General features: G+C 37.6%; 1 protein-coding gene across 1 annotated transcript in view; it reads right to left on the reverse strand.

Annotated features, from left to right (window-relative positions):
• Positions 1-25,401, reverse strand: part of tmem8b (transmembrane protein 8B) — a 131,369-nt gene that overhangs the window by 76,600 nt on the left and 29,368 nt on the right. Inside the window, exons 2-3 of the mRNA XM_039649925.2 lie at positions 9,752-9,941; positions 272-479 (exon numbers count right to left, since the gene is read on the reverse strand). Coding sequence (XP_039505859.1) covers positions 272-479; positions 9,752-9,941 — 398 coding nt within the window. The remainder of the gene's footprint in view (positions 1-271; positions 480-9,751; positions 9,942-25,401) is intronic.

The raw sequence follows: 25,401 nt of genomic DNA on the forward strand, positions 1-25,401 counted from the left end.
CTGACAGGAAACGCATTTATCATCTCATTTGAAAAAGAAGTTCATGACAAGTTCTGAAATCTCTCACTTTTAAATTACTACCCATGAAGGCCACCCACTGACTGTGCGGAAGTAAGCAGCTTCAATTATAAATGCATAAATGCCGAGAGGATCGTACGTGCACAACCATGAATATAAGGCACTTTGCATCATCAACTAGCTCAGCTCTTGTTAAAAGCAGAAATTATTGTCTAATTCTTGAGCCTGTGATCACTGAATGCTTTATCCTCACCTTGACAGAGATCTTCCCCTCATCCTTTGGTAAGTGTGCAGCCAGGAACCAGTCTCCAGGGAGGGGGCTGGTGACATTGAAAACTCCTGTGGTGCGGTTGGGCAGTGTCCATGTCAAAGTGACAGCGAAGGAGCCTGGTATGATGGTGTCCTTTGGAAATCGTGTCTGGAGGGGGTTGATTACAGGTGGAGCTCCTGACCTGAAGTACCTGTACACAAAAAACAAGGTTACATTTCAAAACAAGCTGTGGACTGTTTCCTTGGATGAGACCAAATGCAACTGAGACTGTCATCGTTTACACTCCAGTGTGATGCAAATGAGGCTTGAATTTCCTATTAAAGCTGGCACAAAACAGAACTACAAAAATAATGACTGCTTTCAAACACTCAGACATTATTCTGTCAAACAGGTGATTCACGCCACTAGATAAGATTGTGTTCAGTGCATCTGGCATGCTCAAAAAACAAAAGGTGATTCAATTTGGTGTCAGTAGTGGTGCAGAAATTACACAATATACCTTAAAGTTGTCATAAACATATGATAGTGAAAGTCCTTCTTAGTAAAACCTCAAATCACCTAGAGTGAGGAGACTACCAAACAGAATCCATAAGGAAATTACTTATAAGATACAATATGTAATGTTTTTTTGCAAGGGGGTAATACTTCAGCCGGACACTGAAGCTACCCTGGGGGCCGCCATTGGCTAACAAGCCTTCACCAGCTGTTAGCATTCCATTGACTCCCATTCATTTTGGCGAATAACTTTACATCTGAGGTGTTTAAAGACTCCATTTCTCCATTTTTTATTTCTAAAGAAACAGGACAATGTATAAAAGGCTCCATTACCGTGTATCTTACGTTATGGCCCCGTAAAAGCTTTTTTTGTAAAAAAAAAAATAGGCTAATGATTGCATCATAACACACGATTCTCTGTCGTACAGTAGAGAAATTACTGTATAGATAGGAGGAGAAGCTCGCAGGTAATCGGTGGGACGTAGAGACATAAAGTCAAGGGAGAAGCCCATAGAGAGTCATAAAGTTGATCCTGCTGCTGCTCATGGACAGCTCCTACTTGCGCTCTCCGTCTCTGCAAGATTCGGAAGGGAATGATTCAGATTCCTCTTGGCACAGCTACTAGAAGACGTACAACTGTCAGACAGGTTTGCTCACGTCACATCTACGTTGTCAAGCACAGTTTGAGCCTGCACAGTACGCTCAGTCATCAGAAAGTGAGTGTCTCTAATTGACTTCACTTTTCACTGTTGAAGTCTACAAGGTCGCTGTGTCCATTTCTTTTACTGTCTATGGTTTTTTGCCCCTAGGGGTCGCTAACCTTTTTACTTTTTACCTTTTTAATAATTCACTAATTATTGAACTTGTCGTCATGCTTTTTAACATGACTTTGGTATGAAGCGACAAATGAGCGACAGATAAGAGAGTGTCTCACGTGAGTCCCGCGGGTATAAAGCAATGAGGACATTTCATTCTGCCAAACTGTAGAGTGCAGAATTTCTACTCACACAGGTCAGTTTATTTGACGAATTTAACTTGTGAGGTAACACAGTTTCACTTGGTCTAACATTACACCATCATACTACATACTGCATTTGAGTGTGTTATAAAGTTATAATGTTATTCTATGTGTTAGTTTGTTGGCTATGTAAGACTAGCAGTAAGCTAGATCAGTATGTTTAGAATAACATATTCAATTAGAACATATTCAATTTGCAAACGCCAGGAATATTCTCCAAAACAGCTCAAATTGCATCCCGTATCTCCATATCCGTAGTCGTTTTCGATTTCCCTAACCTAAAACACAATCTTGAACTCGGTGCTTAGCGTCTATGTCACACCTCTCAGTCTGCCCTCTGTTCGTTGATTGGCCAGCAGTTTTCAGGCCAATTGCGATCTCATTCTCGCGCATACGTCGTTCGCGCATGCGTCGTGGAAAACTCTTGAACTTTGTCTCAGGCCCAGAAGTAAGAAAAGGAAGAGTCGAATAAAGTCATTATTTTTGTTTTATTTCCGCACAAAAAGTATTCTCGTCGCTTGATAAACTTATAGTTGAGCCACTGTAGTCACATGGAATATTTAAACATTTTCTTCAATAACATTCTGGGCCGTCAAGTTTCAATCCCTTAAGGTGCCAATGTAGCAGTGATCCACCTCTCTCAAAAATATCTACATTTGTTCATTTGTTCCAAATATGAATGAAAGCCTTACGGATTTGGAACAACATGAGGGAGAGTAATTATTGACCGAATTTTCATTTTTGGATGAACTGTCTCTTTTAATGAACGTACAAATTTAGAAATTATTCTAAAGTAGATAAGTATACGACAGAAAATATAATTAACTCAGTACAATATGATAGAAGATGAAGAAATGAACTAGTATGGGAGATAAGCTTGTGTGTTTACTTATTTTACTTTGAATTTGAAAAAAAAAATTGATATCCAGGGATATCCTCAATTGGAAAAAAATGTGTCATATGTACTAACAAACAAACAAATAAAAAAATGTTTTTGCTTCAAAAATCTAAAAATGTGTCTTCAAGATACACTGAAAGCTTAAAAGTCAGTGGGAAGTATAACAGACTTAAAGTACATGATACATGTAAATGCACGCATGTTCATTTTTTAAGGGATAGTTCACCTAAAAATGTACATTTTCATCATTTACTCACCCTCAAGTTGTTCTAAATCTTTTATGAATTTCTTTCTTCTGCTGAACACAAAATATTTTGATGATTGTCGAAAACCAACTTTTTTTTTTTTTTTTTTTTTGGGGGGGGGGGGGGGTTGTCCATCAACTGTTTGGTTACCCATATTCTACTAAATATCTTCTTTTGTGTAAATTTTTGGGTGAACTATCCCTTTAAGTAAGCCAATATATAAATAAGAAAAGAGAAACACAGGGCCAGAGAAAGCACATCGAAGTCACTGTGAACCAATTACAATGCAAAAGATGCGAAAATCTCTCATTCACACACAAGAAAGGAAATGGAGCATTGTGACTAGCACTAAATTATACATGAAGTAAATTGTAAACAAATATTACAACATTTAACTATGCCGTTAATGTTTTGAGCAATGCTAACAAATGGAGGCACTGATTTGGAACAACGCCCTGACTAGGCTGCGATTATAAGCAAAGGAGAGACGGAGAATGAAAGAGGCAAAAATCATTCACTCACATCAGACTCATTTTCATCACAAAACCACACACCAATTTTCTTTATTTCAACATGGGAGCACAAGGCCATGAAAGTAAAAATTCTTCCCTCAGTCCCTAGCCTGTCAGTCAAGATACAGACACAGCCAGACTGTAGGAACCTGCAACAAATCATGGAATGACACTTTTTCTAAAAGGCTTCACTGTCAGCAATTATTTTTGCTCAATGCATTGTTTTGTGTCTCCTGTAGTTTGTCAGTCCCTGACTATTAATGTTTATGGGGGGTTTTCACAACAAAGACTATCAATTACTCTTTTATTCTCCATTTTTCTAATTTTCAGAGGTATAAATAGCTTTGTGAGACAAGTACATATGACAGCAGACAGCACAATAATTTATGTGTAAATAAAGTCATGCAACGATTCAGAGGTTCATAAAGGCGATTCATAAAGGCATTATCTTATCTTTTATTTAGAATACATACGAATGTAATTTATGTATTTTAGTTTACGTTTTTTACATTTAAAGCATCATTTCTGAAGAGTGCGCATGTGCGTATGTGCTCTAGTAGACCTATGCCTATTGAATCTCGAAATAAAGCAAAATAACTGAGGAAAAATGAGAAATCAATAGTCCCCATAGCAAAACAGCATTAATACGATCTCAAACAGATTAATTTAAAATAAGTTATTACTCCACCACCTGTGTGACATCATTAACCAGCATGGTTGAATGACCACTTTGCGACAATATGGTTTCAGAAAACAGCCGTAGTTGATTTCTTCAACGATGCATTGGTTGGTTATTTGGTTGGTTGGTTGGTTGATTCATTTTCAATTCTAATTAATTCAGTTTCTTTAGGGGCATAACGTTAGAGGTCAGTGTAATACAACTGTCCTCCTGATATCACAATGAAGAAAAGGCCTCATTAGAATTTCTTGAAAATCTTGTGGTCCAACATGAAGAAAAAATACTAAGCAGGAAACCATAGAAAAGACATGTACAGGTAATGATGATGCTAGTAATAAACAGCAAATTATATAATAATAAGGATGAAAGGAAAAAACAAACCTCTGGACTGTCATGGTCAAAATGTCTTTAGAATATCAGATAATCTGACCAGCCAAACTTTGACTTTTTGTCTATATGTCTCATTAATTGCCACAGGCTGATATTACAAGTTCTGCAACTTGAACTGATGAAACCTGTTTGTGAATTCTTTTTTCAAAAACTTATTTCAGTTTGAAAATTAAAAATGTACATTTTTTCTTTGATAAGCCGAATGTCTTTGGCTGTACACAAGTTTCTTTGTGTGTTCTCCTTCAGACATGCAATCTTTACAGATGGTCATGCTAACCCAGGGGTCCTGGATCCTTGACAGATAATAACTCAAAATACTGCTGATGGAGCTCTGCAGGGTTATTAGATAAGTAATTTCTGTCCTTCTTGTACTATAAGCTAAATATGTCCCATCATCTGGGGTCTTATTCTAATACGGATACCCCAAACTGCTCACATAAATGTGCCGACACTGACCAGTCGAATGTTGTTAAAGCACAAGCTTGTTTTCTGCATTGCCAGATAAAAGATGGGTTGTGTTTTGCACTGAGCCATGAAACTTCCTTTGAGGCTGGAAGTGGCAGCTTAAGATTTTATTGAGGCTTACTATTAAAAAAAAAAATCCTAATTTTTTCATACATTAAGTAAATTAATTTTCATTTGTACATCTTGAAATGTATAAATAAATAAATAAATAAAAAATGTAAAACATTGTTAGTTAATTACTGTAATACATTAACTAATTTTAAAGAACTGAACCTTTTTGCATAGTGTTATTCGTTTTTCTAATTAACTCAACTCGTACAGAAATTTAATGGATGCGTTTAGTGAAGCTATAATGCATCCTTAATGCTCTTATCTATACAGTTCAAATACTTATGGCATGTAAATTCCCATATGACACCATATGGAATGCAATTTGTTTCTCCAAAGGCCTGGCTTCGTTATCCTTTGCAGAACACAGGATCCTGCACGTTCCTGCCAGGCTCATCAAAGTGCTACAGAGCTGACCTATGATCAGAGTCCAAGCTGTATGTAAAATGGACCTTTAGCCAAACAGATCATCATAATCAGATCAACATGCTCTGTAGCCAATGCATTTCCTCCCACCGTTTAAGGTCACACTCTATGAATCCCTAGTTGTCAATTAGACTGAAGGGAGTTTGAAAGAAGGTGAAAACAAGGTTTGGTAATTAACTCGAGGCAAGGAAGTTGGCAGCAAAAAAAAAAAAGCACAGAAACCACCCACAGAAACACACACAAATGAACACTCACAAAAGCTGTGAGATAAAGAAAAGAATGACATTAATTGTTACTGTCAATCTATTAAATAGCAAGTGTTATACAATTAATTACATGATATGCTAATGGGAATTCATAGCAAATACTACATAAATATTTTCTCCTAAATGAAGGTAAGTAAGTAGACATGTGCCAGCATTCAGTAATACGATAATTGAGTAATTAATACTTCACATGTATGAGTGAATTGATCCCTTAAGCACAAAGTACATTAGCAAATGCGCGCGGCGAACACGTCTTCTACGCTCACGGCTAGAGTAGTATACTTTGAAAGGCTTGCGCACTCAACTGTGCGCGAGACGTAGTGGAACGTGGAAAATTAAGTATACCCTGGCCTTTATGGCCAAAGTAGTATACCATGTGACTTAACTATTTATCACCATCAAGAGAGTCCACGGATGTCTGCACACACCGTCCGTGTGCAGCCCAATTTGTGTGACCGTGTGGAGGGTGCGCCTTGTTGGGAGGAGAGAGTAACGGTTGAAAAACCTCTTCCTTCCCTTTTGGCAAAACCTGAATTGCCAATTTGCTGTTGCAACATGGATTTCACCTCTCAGTACTACTTGGGAAGTCCTTTCAGAAACCGAAGCAATTACTCCACCAAAACGGAGGAGGGCACAAGAGAAACTGCAGCCGACAACCCCACTGGAACCGTGTTCGACCACTCGACAAGAATCACCACGTGGGCTTTTTTTCTTCGAAAATGTGCTTTGATGGTGTTCTAACAGCAAGCTAAAGAGCTGAAGAACAAACAATTCATGTTCTGGTGAAACAGTCTGAGTCGTCATGGCCTTTAAGGCGTGAATTTAGGGGTCTTCAGCAGATGGTGCAAGTGTGTGAAATCCAATAGTCATGTGTTGTACCTCGTTTCCCTCCTTCTAGGAACAGTAATTGCATGCATCACTGTTATTTGTACATGTACATGCGTACCCTCATTTCAAGTTTTGGACTCTACTAAACATGAGCTCAAATGGACTTTGTTCTGTATGTAATCTGCAAAAACTTTGAGGTTAAAATGAAAACAATTAACATGTAGTCTTTGCGGGGGTTTTTTTGTCACCCATCTCCTAGTTTATGACTTGATTAGGTCTGTTGACAGTCTCATCCCCTAGATCCCGTATTATGCAAATGAATGGCATAAATCTAGCTGTTCTTGTATTTGTCTAAACAAACAAGCATGAAATGCGGATTGAGTGCTGGAGTCTAATTGAGGTGAGGTGATTTCCATCATGGTTTTGCTGTCTCGCATTACCATGCATTGAGTGCACGGCCCCTCTGCGAGCATGTGAGATGAATTCGAACTTAAGATCATTAATGTGCATGCCACTCGCTCTCTTATTGATGAGGGAGAGATAAAGCAAAGTCTTCAGGCTTCTGCCAAGAGGTCAGAGACAGACTGGAGAATTGCAACTGTGACCTCAATTATAATGTGAAAGCGAACATTACATCATTTATCCCTAAAAACTTGTGCTAAACATTGATTATCTGATGTGGTGTGTCAGTTTCACATTAGAAGGCTTCCCAAAGGCTTTAGCTTGATGTTTGAAGGATGATCCATCGGAAAGGGACTGCTGGGAAGACTTCGGGAGCACTGTTTCTGCCCAGGCCTACTGGTTTGTGTGTGCCACAATTAGAGTTGCCATGGTTGTCCGGCAGAATAATATTGATCTACGGGCTGAAGCACAGGGCTGTTATCCACTGGACCCAGTCGTCCTGCTTTCTCCCATTTCTTTATCTTATCCTCCCACTTTATCTCTCCCCCGGCACTGAGTTCAGCCTGTTTTAATTACCATCTCTCTATGGCACCCCCTGCCTGCTATCTGACAGCTGAATCGACAGAATGGAGCCCTGCCTTGTTCATTATGAAAACAGCAAGACGACCCGGGGCCTCATGACAAAACTTTGTGCAGTAAATGTTCTGTACGCACAAACAGCGCAATCTAGGGAGACACAAAATTATTTAAAATATCTTTTCCCTTTTATAAAATGTGTATATTCCTGAAATATTCCTAAAATTCATAATCATTTTGATCTATCTATCCATCCATTAATGTATCCAACCATCTCTATCCCCACCATCTATAACTACAGTATATCCATCCATCCTCTCTATATTTGTATTTATAAAACGGTTAGTTCCAATCCTTGATTCTGATTGGTCAATAGCTTTTTATTCACGATAAAACGTGCCTGTGACCGCTTCACCCAACGGTCCTATGTATCACTACAAATCACCCCTAGCAACCAATCTTTGCAATGTAAACAAATGTTTGTTCTCATTAATATTGTGCATTGAAGCTTATGTAAGCAATAAGGTACGAGAGGCTGTGCTGTGTTGTCTACAAGTAACGGCTGAAGGGCGTTGTTTGGCACGATGTGAAGCGGAGTTTGCTATTTATTCTGAATGCATAAATGGCAAATATCTGTGATGTGGCGATCTGTCAGAAGAAACCAGTACTGGAAGATTGACTCAAGGACAGTCTATCCTCCTCTTTATTATGTCACACTTTAAAGTGAGCCAGGAGTTCCTTCCTCACCACTTATGATGTACATTCAGTGACAGGCAATAACAAGGTCAGTGTTTTGATGGAACTTTAATGACAGCCAGTGTACTGGGATTTGAAGACCTGAGTATTCAGTGAATAATATTCTCCATTTTTTATTACCCCAGGGCCAAAACTAACTTTAACAACAGCTCTTATGTTATAGCACACCGTGTGCTGGCTATGAAAGTGCCCTGGGATCATTCAAGGATAAATTGAAAGAATTGGACAGAGAAAAATTAAGGCTAAAAGAACACCTTATGAAGTAGCAGAGTTCAGTTGAGGAAAATGTAAAAGAGTGAGAGTTTCAAACTTAATTTCTAGCTTCATCTGTGTCTAGGAAGTGTGGAAATGGGGCAATCGTTTTATTTTTTATTTTTGTATTTTTTTTGTGACATTGAAAATGTGGCAGGGTTTCAGTGGATATTCTGGCTTCAGTACAAGATAGTTCGACAGTATAATGTTCATTTTGTCCACCATTTTCTTTGACAAATCTGGACAACAGTGCGGCACTTAAAATGGAAGCAAATACAGCGAATCAGGAGGCATTAAAATACTAACCCTTTTTTTCGCCAGTACAGCCACAAGACAAAGGATTTTAGTGTGAAAATCACGTACTAACCATTGCCATTGTGTAATAACATAGCCCCTAAAAGCCTTAAAATAACAGTAAAAACGATCAAAACATCTTCATAAATAATACAAAGTGTTAAAATAATTAACTTAAGTGCAATATTAAAATTACACAACTTCACAGTCAAACACATTTTTTCAAATGCTGTGGACTGAATTTAACTTGAACCCAGAATGTTCTTTTTCAAATTAGTTTGAATTATTTTTATCCCATACTCCCAACAAAGCAAAAATATACTTTTTGTTTTATAACCTTGAACTGAGAACCAAAGGACTCAATGTCTTTTATGACTAATAAAAGTATAGGGCCATCCTAATTTTGGAGGCCATTTAATACAGATTAGAACCCTTAAACCAATTCTACCGAATGTGACCCTGTGAAAATTAGTAAAAATGTGAAGATTTGGATTTTAAATCTTATCTGTCACTTGGTATTTTATGCTTATGGATCTCTAGTGTGTAGTTGGGATGTGAAATCTGCCGGCACCACACTTTTTTTTTTTTTTAAATGAAGAGCACAGAAAATGGTCAGGATCTGTGAAATGACTCTTGGAGTTGAATTAAAAGCTATTTTATCAGGGCAAACAGAGAATCCTCCTCAGAGTGAGCATCAGAAAGGTCATTATAATCATGCATGTGACATTTGGCTTTTACATATTCCGTTATCTCATTAGAAATGCTGATTGGACATATCTGACCTCATCACACTGTTGTCCTTGTCTGCCCCCACCCCTAAATGAATGTAAGCTGGAAGTTTAGCCAACTCACACTGTCACGTTGCGGTCTGGGCAGCTGTCTCCGAAGGTGCCCCCTTGCTCCTTGAAGGTGATGAGGTTCCAAACAGCCACCACAGTGTCTTCAGGCACATTGAAGTGGAACAGCTCCACGCTGGCAAAAGAGCGGTAGGCATTGAGCTTGCGAGGCGTCCGGGTGAAATAGTCAGTTACAAACAGGCAATCTAGGGAATGGAACAAGGAGAGAGTTATTTAGATGAAAGATTGCAATCGGCTGGATGGGGGACAAGTTGGGTGGGAAAGGGGTTGGAGGAATCAGTCTTAATGCGGTATGGTTGACCTTCCTTCTAAAAGCCCCACCAGTGATTTAATCACACTTGCCGTGGGTCATGCATGCTTTGGCTTTGATTCAAAAAGCGAGACTCTATGCAAAATTAATTTCGTTGCAATCCTTCAATACAAGGCCAGGGAGGAAGCAGCAAAATGACATTTGCAATCTGCCTTAATGAGCCATGGCTTCCTATGGCTCCATCATCAGAGAACCTAATAGGTTTGTAGATCTCGCTCAAATACTGATAAAAATAGCTACTTTCAAGTATGTGTAGGGTTGAACTCTTACCATGTCAGGTGGTGAAACCAATGTTAAACTAGGGAAATTCTATTTTAAGTTCATTTTCTGTCCAGTAATTACCATATTCCTATAGTCATTATTAACTTTGTCAGGTAGCACAACTGATTTTCATCAGGTGGTGCAACCATGTAAATTATTGATTTAAACCAAAATTAGTTTAAAATGAACAAATGGCTGATTATCTTGTGAACAGTTATTGTATTGAATGCATATACTGGTATACTTGTATGCTTCATTTTTATTATATTTCTTTAAAAGTAAAATTAGATGCTAAAGATACTAAATACCAATGCAGAAATTACAAATTATAAAAAAAATAATAATCTGTTAGGCACTGTAGACACTCAAAGCCTGGGTGAAATTGCTAAGATTAAAAAAAAATAGGAATATATACATATACATATATACACATTTTTATTAACATTTTAATATTTCTAAAAAAAAAAATACCCTTTTCCCCACTACTGCTACCATCCTAATCAAGATTTGTGAGTAGCTTTAGGTATGTTTAAATTATGAGAAACATTTTAAAGTAGCTTCCCCACCACCACTGTCAAACACATTCAGAAAAGTAATGTAGGGAATTAAAAATAAATACGGTAGTCACTCAATACTTTGTTCAGATTCAGTCGGGCAACATGGACAGCACATATCTCTAGAGATTTGAGCTTGTGCATGTCATACAGAGAAAATGAGAAGAAATGCATAAAACAGGAAAGCTGGATGAGTGAAGACAAATGACAGCACCTGTATGACAGTTCTAGCCGTCTGTTTAATCTCTTTCCCGTCAAACCCTTTGCTTCTGTTATTAACAGACATAACAAATCAACCGCCTTGACACTTTTATTAAGCTGATGGACTCTCAGAGGTATGACGCCAATATGGCCTCTTCATCTGTTAGCTCAGACAGCAAAGCACATCCCACTGATGGGCTTCATGCGCAATCACTTACAGTACGAATGAAATTACTGCGTGAAATATAGAGGATGGACCCACACCATTTGGTACCGTATGAACTGCAACAATGTCCATCCTAGGCTAAAACTGAACATTTATAACAGCTGCCTCACTACCATCTAAGGTGCAAACGTATTCAATGATTGTACAATAAATAAATAAAAAAACTGAAAATTATACAGAAATGTTTAACTGTAAGTTCAAAATGCATTCACAAGAGCAAAATACATTCTCAAATAAGCATTTCTGTCAGATAGAAACCCTACCGGTGGTACAGTCAGAAGAGGACAGGCTGATTACCCCTGATGTCAATCAAAAGCAGAGGCAATGTCATGAGGTTTGACTTTTACATGGGCCGATGAATTGAAGGTGTGTCAAAATATACATCCTCTTGTCTTGACAAACCAAGCCATGGATATCAAGCTAGGGGTGTGCCGGTTTCAGAATTAGTGATGAGACGACAACTTATGGCAAGCCGTTTTAGCTTAAATTGTATCCAGCCTTACTCGTCATAGTTGTATTTTTACTAGTAAGAATTGAATTCGAGAGTTCTACAATTCAATTCTTACTAGAGTAACAATTACAATTAGAGAGATCTACAACGTAATTCTTACTAGTCATATGTCTCCATTGACTTCCATTAATTTTTAATTACAGAGCTCTCTAGTTGAATTCTTACTAGTAACAAATCAATAAGAGAGCTCTCCAATCAAAATTATGGCTAGTAACAATTTCAATTAGAGACCTCTTTAATTCAATTCTTACTAGTAACAAATCAATTAGAGAGCTCTCTAGTCCAATTATGGCTAGTAACATATACAATTAGAGAGCTCTTTAATTCGATTCTCACTAGTAAGAACGTCATTACAGAGCTCTCTAATTGAATTTTTACGTAAAAAACAAATTAAAGATATGTAAAAATGCAGAGCTCTGTAACTGAATTATCATAATTGGATTAGAGAGCTCTCTAATCGTAATTGTTATAGTAAGAATTGAACAACACATTCTCATCCTTTGGCATCATATAGGTGTCGCCATATGACATTTCGTCGAAAACACTACGCACATGGCACGCTTTAGCTTCAACATAACACGCACTGTTATGGGTAGGTTTAGGTCTGGGGTAGGGTCTGTGTCTCATATTGACGCTAAAGGATGCCAGTCAACTTTATGACGCATTGGGTTCTGCGTGTTATATTGACGCTAAAGGGTGTCATGTGCATGTAGTACTTCAGCGAAATGTCTTATAGCGTCACCATATATGACGCTCAAGGATGAGAACGGGCTCGAACTGAATTAGAGAGCTCTCAAAATGTAATTGCTACTAGTACGAATATTTCAATTTGCAATGAACTTTGCAATTTATGCCGGTACGTACATGTTCAGGCAGATTCGGCTTAACGACTTAACGACTTTTGCTGTTACAAAAAACGCTGTGCACACAGCACCTAGCCCTGGCTTTGTTCATTTGAAACAAGATAATATTTGAGTAGATATCAATGAGGCTTATGTGATATTGCATCAACTACAGATAACATGTTAATGAGATAAAATCAACATGTTATTTTCAGTCAGACAGAGAAAGGTACATTGTTGATATCAACTCATGATCAACATTTAGCAAGCTGATTTAACTGTGGCACTGCTCTGCGAACTGAGGAGTTTGTCCACTCACCTGTATGTTGCAAGGTGCCTCATTTTTCCGCACACATTTTTTAGCCCTCACAAATTTGTGTTATGGGCTCCTATTAACTGTTGATTAAAGACATGTTAAGTGTTAAAGAAAATCTAACATAATACACAGTCAACAACTCCATACCACAGCTAAGCTTACTACCCCTAGCTGCTACAAGCTAGTATAAACTGAGGTAAATTGGCGTCCAAATACATTCAATGTCGTGGATAAAACCTTCGATCCAGTTACTGTATCCCTTAATTAACACAGCCCGGGGGATGTTGCAGTCAGTACTGGCTCACTGCTTCACATTTTGCATCGTTAATTCGGGCAGACAGGAAAGCCTCACGGTCCACTGCGGAGTTTCTATTGCTGGTACTGCTTATAGACAAGAAATGGACACAGCGACCCCATTTATTTCAACAGAGAAAATTGAAGCCCATCAAAAGCTGGCGTATTGCACAAGCATAAACTGAGCCTGTCACGTGAGCAACCTGTCTGTCTTCTAGTAGCTGTGCCGATAAAAATCTGAATAATTCCCTTCTGAATCTCACAAAGACAGAGAGAGTGAGTATTAGCTAGTATTAGCTATCCATGAGCTAGCAGCAGGTTCAACTTTATGACTCTCTATGTGCTTGTCCCTTGACTTTATGCCTCCACGTCCCCCCAATTGCTCGTGGGCTTCTCCTCCTGTCTATACGGCAATTTCACTACTGTGCGACGGAGAATCGATTCGTTATGACACAATCGTTAGCCTACAAAAACTGCTTGTACAGGGCCATAACATAAGCTACAAGGTAATGGAGCCTTTTATACATTGTCGTTATTCTTTAGAAAGAAATAATGAACAAAATGAGTCTTTGGACGCCTCAGATGTAAAGTTATTTGTTCTGCTACAATGGCGATGGATGATGGATTACCCCCTTGGTGCTGCTGCGTTGGAGTGAAAGTTTTGGGTTTGTATACCCCTCATCTGCATTCATGTTTTCAAAATGGCCGTGAGGTGAATAAGGCGAATGGGGTCTTGCCGGTCTTGCGCATCCAACGTGTAATTTTTGCTGCGCGCCCCTTCGCACTCGTGTGGACGTGTCGAGTATAAACAAGGTTTTACTCTGTGTCAGCGTGAGCTCTGATCGGTAAAGAGGCACAGACCTCTCCCGAATCATCTCCACGCAGTAGCAGCCTCCGAGGCACCACTAACTCTGCCTCCATTTCCCTTGTAAGCTGATATTAGTATTTAAAAATGTATGATAAAAAAAAATGTTTGTAAAAAAAATATTTTAACAGCATGGTTTTGGTGGCTATGGAGTTCTAATGACGGTGTTATAACCGTCTATAACCAACTATAACCATCGGTCTTATGGTTATATAATTACGTCACACCTATGGACCATTTCACAAGATGTAAACGACACTGGTCCAGAAGCACTGTTTTTTAACACTACATACAAGCTGGGATAAAATACAACCAACAGAACATTTAAAACTGAATCAAAAAGTTAAACATCTTTAAGATATTTTCTTTACATGTGAAATAAAGAAAACAGTTACAAACTGAAACAGGAAGTGCTTCTGGACCAGTGTTGTTTACATCTTGTGAAATGGTCTATAGAGTGCCGAAGTTATGACATCACTTTTTAGGACAACTCGGAAGCTAGCGCCGCATGGGTTCACTCGATCGAAAAGCTATGGATTCTCCCCATAGACTTTTGGAAAATCGCTAAAAATAAGATCTGTGCTCAACGAAGAGTTGTGACCCTTGCACATTTTGTCTATCAAGATAATCTTTCCAAAATTTATACATTTTTAAGCCTATATAAAGTTTACAAAAAAAAAAAAACACAAGCAGACACAATAAAGTTTAAAAACCACAAACAGGTTATGACTGATGTATTTTATGTCATAGATCAAAACGTGAAAATATTTAGAGGCTTTGTTAACCACAGACCTTATTTCAGGCGATTTATCAAATTCCATTCAAAAACCCATAGACTTTAGGGTGAGGGAACGCGGAAGTGCTAAATGCTAACTCACTTCCGTGTTTTGGCCTACAAAGTGACGTCATAACTCCGGAACTCTGTACTAGGGTTCAGAAAGTACACCTGTACACTGGGGTGAATTCAATGAACATCTCAAGTTTAACCACCCACAAAGAGCTACAACAGGTTAAATTTATGCCGTATTGGGCTATGGCTTGTGTATTTAACTTCAACCAGTGTTATTCTATTAAACACAAACATTGTGTGGATAAAATGGACAATTCTTTTTTTATGGAATATTGCAGTATACTACAAATGATTTATCCATGCACATTATTATTATTTTTTTAATCCACAGGTCTCAAAATATTTTTAAAAAACAACTTCCCTCCCTCTTGCAATGTCATCTCTTCTAAAGATGTCTTTACTGGCATCAAACTGTCACTCCCAGCAATAACCAATCACAATGATTCAACAATCCAATCAGTTCCCCATGGATATACATCACAATAGAGATGAAACAAGTAGGTACCACCACTCCCTGGCTATTTGCTGTTGAAATGTACACTGCATTACTAAGCCTCATGGTAACCAGTAAAAAACAAAAAACATACAACAATTAAACACTCTTACATCATGCCAAGCCTGTATGACTTTCTCTCTATTAGGGGGAAAAAAAAAAAAGAAAAGAAAATATTCTTCTAAAAATATGATGTTATGTGCCACCACAGAGGAAAGTAAATTATGTCATAAGTTTATTTTTTTTAAACCATTGCAGACAAAAAAAAAAAAAACACACTATCAGCAGGCGTTATTCATTATTAGTGAATTACCCCCTCAGTATGCAGTAAAAACTGTCCTCCACTAAAGGGAACAATATTTATCCATTGCAAAATGTATCAGTGCAATATGATTCAGCCTGAGACTAGCATTGCTATTGCATCAGTAGGGGTTATCATCATTTGAAACTTAAAGTAACACTATGTAACATTTTTTACCTTAAAATAATGTTTCTAAAATCTTATCAGTGGTTCATCAAGTCACAACAGGGTGAAAGGCACTTCTGCCATCTTTGTTTCTGATGTCACAAAACATCATCCTTTCATGAAATCATGTCTACCTTGTCTGTGGATATTTTTCATTTCAAAGCCGGTGCTGGATAAACAACGAGCCTGTGTGTGACGGTAGGCTGTGGTAGGCTAAATTATTTACAGTACAACAGCGGTAATGGTCAGTTTCGTTTCCAACCAGTAGGGCGACCGAAGCAGAAAGGTTCCATGGTGTTGCTTTAACATTGTTTTGTGTTTTCACTGAATGCACGTTTATATTAACAGAAACACATTAAGCTTGTAATGCATAGGAGTGCCATGTGGATGAAAACGTCCTATTATTCGAAGTAATTCTGTCCTTCCAGAGTACATCTCGCCTTGCTGCTCTCACAGAGCACAAATCCTGCTTTAACACCTGTTATGACTGGCGTCTCACTGTTTCTAATCAGTATTAACTATGAGGAATCCTCAAAGTACAACAGTTAAAAATGGGCACTAATTAAAAGGAAACAATAAAAAGGCATGTTTTGGGAGAAAGGAGAGACTATCGCATGTCTCTGTGTGTCTTTTCTGTTTTTGCCTCTGCACAGAACACAAAAGATGATTCACAATAGACCAGACGAGTAATAAATCACAAACCCTTTTATTACATTTCATGTCAATATTCCCCACACAACAAAGTTTACTGCCGCTCAATACAGGTTCCCGTCTTTCAATCTAAGCTTCAGATTGAGGAGCATTAAAATTAATATCGCTTTTTTTCTTGCAGTCACGTTACCTCTCTGGCAGTGATGGAAATCAATAATTAATGATGTCTCTCTCACACATATGTAGAGACCCATATTCCCCACTGTCATTGTTTCTACACACAAGGCACAGAGATATTGAGGTCAGATTGCTTTCACGGCATGTCTCCTCCAACACACATCCACACATTCATGAAAAACATTCTGTAGTCTGGAGAGTTTGCTTCGTCTAAAATATGAAGGCCTTTCAGCAAAGATCTATACCTTTGTGTCAGAACCTATAGATATACGTGCACATTAGACATGGTTCCAATGGAGCGCCATACATAAGCTGTCCACCATAATGAACAAAGCTGGTCCGTGAACACTCGAGATCAATTTGACTGCGCTTACAAGTTTATTAATACGTGTGTGAATATATATATATATTCTTTAACAGCTGATTTTATAGTTTATTATTTATGTCAGATAATTCCATATGGTAAATAAAGTATATTGGTTAAAGCTCTTATATTACTGATCATTAGAAAACCCTACCATAGATATATTACAAAAAAAAAAAAATACTGAGAAAAGTCTTGATATGAAAATAATTCAAATATTATTGTGGCAGATAAGCACATTGGGGGAGAAAACTTTTTTTTTTTTAAGTATTTTTATAAGTGAATTTGTGATGTCTCTGAGAATAACTTGTTTAATGTTCATTTTTAATCATTATTATTTATTATTATAATGTTACTATGCAATATTTATATTAAAATGTTATTAATGAAACTAAACTCAATCAAAATTTGCAATATTGAAAAAAAAAAAGTTTCATGGTCATTCTCAGTCACACCTGGTCTCTCCCTCGCAAAACCGAAGGGTCTAAGCAATTTACCACACCGTTCTGACAACTCCCCGCACATATGCCTACCGCAACCGTGTTTCTCCCAGAAGCTTCTCTACGTGAGTGGAGGTGATCTCTGCAGACATGAGGTAGGATTTGTGCTAGTCAGGCTAGTATGGAGGGAGCGTGTCCTTGCAGCAGGGGAGTTTTACAGAAAGCTTGTGGAGTTCTCAAAAAATCCTCGAATGCCTTCTTAGGACAAGAACACTGGGAACGAATCCAGAAGAAACCGAGCTATTTAGCAGGCACACACATTCACACATAGACAGGCTTCTATATATGTGCATCTACGTCATTCTTCTCCCCAAGGTTATACAGTTGTGGTGCGTTAATTTCCTCCATCTCTTGAGTAGCATATCAAGGCAGAAGCTGTTCCGTCAGTTTTCATCATGCTGGAATGCTGTGATGAAGAGATGACTTGTGACATGTGCATCATAAAATTATCATCGGATCGTATCTCCAGAGGGAAAGCGATCCAACCCCTGAATCCGCAGTACTGCCTATGATGCTTTTAGGAAGAGCACAGAGACTAGATGGGGAGAAAGTGTTTCAGACGATGTGCATGTGTAATGGAGTAACAAAAGTGGAAAAGCATGCAGATATGGACAGAGAAATATGATTTATTTATGCATGTATGTAAAGATTTTAAGTGGAGTGGTGATGGCGCAGTGGATGAGACACATGCCTTTGGTTTGAGAGACCCGGGTTCGACACTTAACCCCTAGTTGCTCCAGAGGCGTGCGACCTCTGACATATATAGCAATTGTAAGTCGCTTTGGATAAAAGCGTCAGCTAAATAAATAAATGTTAATGTTAAGTACAATTTACACATGCCTCTTTTTAGCTACAGCCACACACTGTATACTGTAGAGTGACTGATAGCAGAGCTATTTTACAGCAGAGTGGATGGATATTATTGTGGTGATCTGGGAAAAACCTTAATTTGCAATTCTGTTCTCAATTTGTTTTAATTTGCAGCCAAACCTTACAATATTGAAATTTTTTATATGATATTTTACAATATTGCAAAGAACCATGACATCCACTGTGTCCGAAATCTCCACTCAAACCGCTACTATTTGCGTCATTGGTGCCGCCCGTCCGTCTTTTTTACGATCAGCGCAATGCATGATGGTATGTAGGGCTTGGGTTAGTGACCATCGGTTGTACACTACTTTTTAAATAAGAATTCTGGGATACATTAAGTGGACTATATAGGGTATAATAATCATCACTATACATTCGGACAGCACTACAAAATGGCAAGCTCACTATATAGTCCACTATATTGTAAGTAGTGGGGGATTTCAGATAGCCATCATGATTTCCTATCTACCGGAAAAGCAAAAAAAAAAAAAATTATTTGATGAGGCTGTGTAACATGTCCTTTTTACATTTTCCTACTCCTTGTTAGTGTTTAGTTAATTCACCCGTTTGTCTGTCATTATCAGTTCATTTGCCCCAGCTGTGTCTTGTTTCCCTGATCTGTTCCCTGTGTATTAAAGTCCTGTGTTTCATTCTGTTCCTTGACTGTTGTTGTCGCAATAAGCCTGGTTGTTCTGTTTGTATCCTGCCTGTTAATATTCTAGTTTGCTTACATAAACACTGCTGCATAGTAATCCAGACCGTGACAGGCTGCAGTTTACAACCCTGAATCCAGAAAAGTTGGATATTTTATAAAATCAAGAATCTGTGATTTCTCTTTCATTTAAAATTCATTTAAATGACAAACTACAAAGAAAAGATTTCCAGTGTTTTCACTGAACATGAACAACAAAATTGCATTTTGTAAATATAAACAAATTTCGATTTTGATGCCACCAACACACCCCAGAAAAAGCTGGGACAGATGCTAAATAAAAGTGTAAAACTGTTTTAAAACAGTCCTCAATTAGCAGGTGCATTGGTAGGCATAATAAGTGAAGGTATTGTGTTTGAGTGTAAAATGAGCATTTCAGTATTTGCAAGCAAAGGTGGGTCATGGCTCATCACTTTTAACCAAATATCATGAGAGAATTGTCAAACAATTCAAAAATCACATTTCTAATGCAAGATTGCAAAGAATTTAGGTCTTTCTCCATCTACCATACTGTAAAAAGATTCAGGGAATCCAGCGAAATCTCAGTGTGTAGGGTAAGTCTTCCTGAATGTTTTGAGCGATGGCATCGCATTAGAAACCATCATGCTACTTTGTTAGATTCAGCCACATTGACCAAGGTGGAGTACTTTGGAAAACCTTTGTCACTTAACAAAAATGAAACTTGAATCTCTGTTAGGCTACGCAAGGAGAAAGCTATACATCAGGGCCCGTATTTTTCCTAGTTAAAATATTTTAGTGCAGTTTAGGAGTACTCCTTGTGGTAAGATAAAATTCTTTGTGAATACGGCCCCTGTTCTATGCCGAGTGGAACTGTGTGCCGCAGTGAGATGAGTCCACATTTCAGCTTGTTTTTGGGAAAAAAAACTACATTTGAGATCTCAGCGACATTATCAGCGACAGGTACAAAAGGAAACATCTGTCATCATATAGAGGTGCATCAGTGTAAAAGGCATGGGGGACTCGCATATGTGTAAAGGTGCAATTAATGGGGACACGTTTATTGGGATTACATAGACATTTAATGGCATCAAGATCTTGATCGTACCAAGAACATCTTTCATGGGAAGCAAGACAATGGCACGTGCTGTATGTGGTTTTGTAGACACTCTAGTCTAGACCGTGGAAGGGATGTGCTTGATTGTCCTGCCAGATCTGTCTCTTATTGAAAATGTATGGCCTATCAACAAAAGGAGAATTAGGCAACGATGACCATGGACTTTTGATCAGCTGTCTTTTATTAGGGGAGATCAGGCAAAAAATCCACTTGCAAAAATGCAAATAGCTGTCTCAACTTTTTTGGTGATATTTATATATATATATATATATATATATATATATATATATATATTTTTTGTGTGCAGTGAAAACATTCTTTATTTTATTGCATTTTACAAAATGTCCCAACGTTTCTGGATTTGTAATTCAGAAACGGTTTATTAAAATATTGAAAATTTACCATAGTGCACTGTGTACAGGAATTGCCTTATAACCAACTCAACATGCAGCTCATTAAGATAAATGAAGACCTCAATGATTCTAGATAAAATATTTAAACTTTTGACAGAAGCCACAAACACTCTGCAGCTCCCTTTGCAGTTCAAGCATGTTGCCCAAAAAAGAACACCAAGTCCTAACCACCAGCAAAACTGCTCTTTTTGCTTCAGGCTTTAAGCAATCAGAGTTATAAATTGCATCAAACAAATCTGCACATTTTTGTGTAGCAAGCTGGCATCCTTCAAGCAATGTCTGCATCTCCCAGACTAAGCTCTCAAGGCAGCTTGACCTGGTAGATGCTCATCTCAGAGTTCGTTTTACGTTCTCTCCGTTCATCTCCCACATCCGTGCCCAAATCCATGGATTACAACCTTCAAAGTGATGCTCACAGAGACACTCCAAGCAAATCCTGGTGTAATCTGCTCTGGCAACATCATTACCTAGGCCGATAGCATTTCAGCACACTTGGGGTTAGCACCCACATACATCATGATGACGCATTGTTGCTATTTTAGCCCGTGGTTGGACATAAAAGGAAATATTTCAAGACACTGATCAAAAGAAAATGGCCACAGGCCATCAATGTGAAAGATCAATTTTAAGTGCCAGTTCTTGACCAGGCAGAAACAGTGAGACTTGCTGAGAAAAAAAATAATAAATAAAATAAAATTCACACACTTGCTCCGCTCCAAAGCTGCCAACAGATTCTGTATTTTAAGACATCAGAGCTCACAATGTTTTCTCCAATTTCTAAAGCAGCATGTGCCATTTATGCAGAATGTAACCCCAGAATTCAAAAAACTATCCAACATGGCAGACGAAAAGAAAGAAATGTTGATTACAAATATACTTACAATTTATTCGATATTGGAAAGCATCTCTAAAAAATGCAATGGAAATTTTGGGCTTAATATACATATTTATATTTTGAAGCCAGTAATCAATATATTGGCCAATATTAGATGATATCTACATTTTGAGACTAATCACAAGGAATAATATGTGCTTCAATGGGAACCAAGCATCAGATACAGTGGAAAACAAATATTTAAATGTATTAAAAATAATCTCACAGGTTATGAGTAAACATACCTTAGGGGTGGGAATCTTTTGGTAAAAAAAAATCTCACTGAATAAACCCTGAAAAAAAATGTTTTCTTCTTATTTTATTTTATTTTATTTTATTCAACCCAATTTATACAACAAATGCCAGCAGACTGTAACCATTACACACATGACTCTGGCTTCTGTAATAAAGCAAGGCAGGCCTAAAAAATAGAAAAACTACAGTATTGACTACTTAAATACAATTTCTTCATACAAACAGAAAAACTTTAGCAAATATAAAGCTATTAAATAAAATGAAAATAATAGTGCTGTCACATCGATTAAGTGTGATTAATCGCATCTAACACAAAGGTTTGTGTGTGTGCGTGTTTGTGTTTTAAAAAAAAAAACGACTGCTCACTTGGGGTTAGATTTCACAGGTTTGGTTTTAGGAACTGGTTTTCTCCAGTCAAAAGAAAAAGCCTGCAGGGATATAAAGAGTGTTTCTCTCAGGGAAAATTACTACAATTGTCATGTGTCAGACTGAGGTCACCTATGATCAATGTCATGATTTGACATCTGCTAAAAAAGGTAGCAGATGTCAAATAGGAGGCTATCATGTTGAAGACCGGCATGTTCAAAAGTGCACAGACTCTCGTTAAAGGCCGAATGAGAGTATGTGCCAGAGAGAGCACAAGGTGAGAGAGAGAGCAATGAAAGCCATCCCATAAGCATCAGTCACATTGCCCTTGGTGAACCCTGATCATGCAGTCCTGATACTTTGCAGCACCTCGACAGCAATTTTCGACTTGCTATATAACCTCCTTGTTAAAGTCAATGGAAAGTGCTTTTTTATAAAATCTTGGGAATTGCCAGTGCAGCCCAGGCTTTCGGTAATGTGCCGCCCCGAGACTGACAACTCATTCTACCTGCATAAAACACAGTATGTCTGAGCACACACCATCGCTGTCTGCTCCATAATTAATGGCAGCGAGCAGAGTGCAGTTCTTTTCTCCTTCCACGCATGTGTTTCTGGGTCTCTATCCCTGATAAAAGCGCAGACTGCTGCCTTGGAGCTCTTTACCTCTGTCACTTGCCTTTTACATTCAGCCTGACATAACTGCATTCAGACGAGGTTCCACAAGCAGCGATGACTGATCCAGCCCGACATGAAAGGATGCGTTTCCAGCCCAGAGCTTGAATACTGGAGCGTCGTCAAGATGCTTGAAAGTCGGGAGGTATTGCATGCAGCGTTTGCAAGATAATGCAATTCGCATCACGAGTTTTAATTGAGTTTCATACAGCATTACTTTTGCCAACTGTATGTTAGGCAGGAAAAGTTGTTTTTAGAGATACATTTTGCACAAAGACTTTTAAGAAAAAAATAAGGCACTAAGATAAACAGTCAAAATAACCAAACAACACTCAAAAAAAAAAAATCTGTTAAATGAACTTAATTAAATTAAGGAAAGGTTTTCCACGAAATTGAATTACATTTTTTCCAACAAATTCAAATTAGTTTGAAATAATTTGTTGTAATCTTGTTGTGTGAATTTAAATTCATTTAGTCATTCCTACTAGATAAAGTTTTGTCAGGTTAACTACATTTAGTCTTGTTCTGCATTAATTTACCAACATTTTAATTTTAGTTATTTTGACTCTATATGGTCACTTCTAATGATAGTCACTTCTAGTGTTCAATTGAATTAAACCATTTTTTACATAGTAATATTATATTAGTTGTGCAGGACTGCGAGTGAGGTTTATGCATAGTGCATACCCACAGCCTGAACAGAAGGTTTAAAACACATTTAGTGCAATAATATTGAGTCACAATATTGAACACAGTCACCACTCTTCTGCATAATGGTAACCACAAAATTCAAAAACAGAAAGTACTCTAAGTTTCTAACATAACTGAACATAAAACACTAACATTAACTAACAACATCTTTCCATTGACTGAAAAACACATAAAATAACACTTTTTCCATAAATTGACCCTCTTAATGCAGTCCCTTGCAAAGCATGCTGGTAACTACAGATCCACTGCCCAGTTAGATGTCAACAACAATGATTCATGTAGATTTCACACAAATGAATTCGGTTGATTGAACACAATTAAATTAAGTTGTGACAATATTGAACAATCATGTTACTTTTGCTTATTTTAATTAATTATTTTAACAAGAGGCCAATATTCATTTTTTGAGTGACATCCGTTTAAGACGAGCGAAAAATATTCATGTTGACTCAATTAAAAAAAAAATTTGGTAAACCAAATTTTTTAAAAGATTACATTGATTACATTTAAAGGTATAGAGGAGGATTTTCTTTTTCCGGGTGGGTAGTCTATACTATTGGTCGATCTAAGTGTCAATCATTCTGGTGATATGTTTACGTAAGGCCGTCGTATGTGCTCGTCCCTAGAGTTTTCACTTTCAGCTGTATTATGTCGGAGTTGCGGTTTCAGCCATTCCTTTGAAAATGGCTGAGGGTCGAAAGAGAAAAAAAATGTATACGAAGTGTATGATAAGAAGAGAAAGGCCGCAGAATATAGAAACAAGACCAGAGTGATTTTGGGTGAATATCACACGCTGGCGTGCGCTAAAAGCACAGGTTGGGCTTCTCACTGATGCCGCAGTCGCGAAGATTCTACTACACAGGTAAAGTTTGTCATGCTATTTGGAGAAATCCATTTAAAATTACTAGTAAAAGTTAATGCAAGCTACTTGGCAATGCTAGCCCTGGCACGAGTCATGCACCGCATAGACACGGTAAACATCTCAATTTGTCTAAAGTAGCCTTTTGACCAAAATGGTAAATGGTATCACGCTGAAATATTCTAAAACCTTGCGTGTTCATGTGTTCATATTCTAAAACCTTGTGTGTTTATTATTACACAAATAGCTACTTCTCCATACGCAACTGTGTATAAAAATAACTTATTAATACCTACGTATTAACAATGAGACATATTAGATTAAGGACCAACGTAATAGCACTGCTTATGTTGCTATGTAACGTAATTGCGATTTGCAAAATAGTTTTCTCAGATCGTATTTTGTGTGATACAGGGTTGGACATATCATGTCTTGAGTCCTCGGTCACTCAATCGATCAGTATAATAAGTAAATAAAACACGGAAGGGCATTTGACATGTTGTCTTTTTTATGAATATTTTTGAGTTAGTTTACAATTTGCAACATAATTGTGCAAGGCGTAATAGTAGGCGTTCCCTCTCGGGAGTGTTGTTTGTGCATGTGCATTTTTTTTTTTTAAATTGGAGAGGGCGGATCTTCACTAAAATTCGGAAAGATCCTCCACTATACCTTTAATGAAATTAAGCTGGAATCACTTCTATGAAGGATTGTGTTGTATATGCTCATTTCAATTAATGAAATTGAACAAAGAGCTAAAATCATTTTTCGAGTGAATGCACAACCTACACTATATCGTTCAAAGCTTTGGGGTAGGTAAGAATTTTTTTTATGTTTTTAAAAGAAATCTCTTATGCTCACCAAGGCTGCATTTATTTATATGCAGTAATATTGAGAAATTTTATTACAAATTTTAAAAAACTTTTTACTCTAATTGTTAATATATTTTTAAAATGT

Source organism: Pimephales promelas, chromosome 4 (assembly GCF_988280905.1).
Source record: "Pimephales promelas chromosome 4, fPimPro1.hap1.1, whole genome shotgun sequence".
Lineage (NCBI taxonomy): Eukaryota > Metazoa > Chordata > Actinopteri > Cypriniformes > Leuciscidae > Pimephales > Pimephales promelas.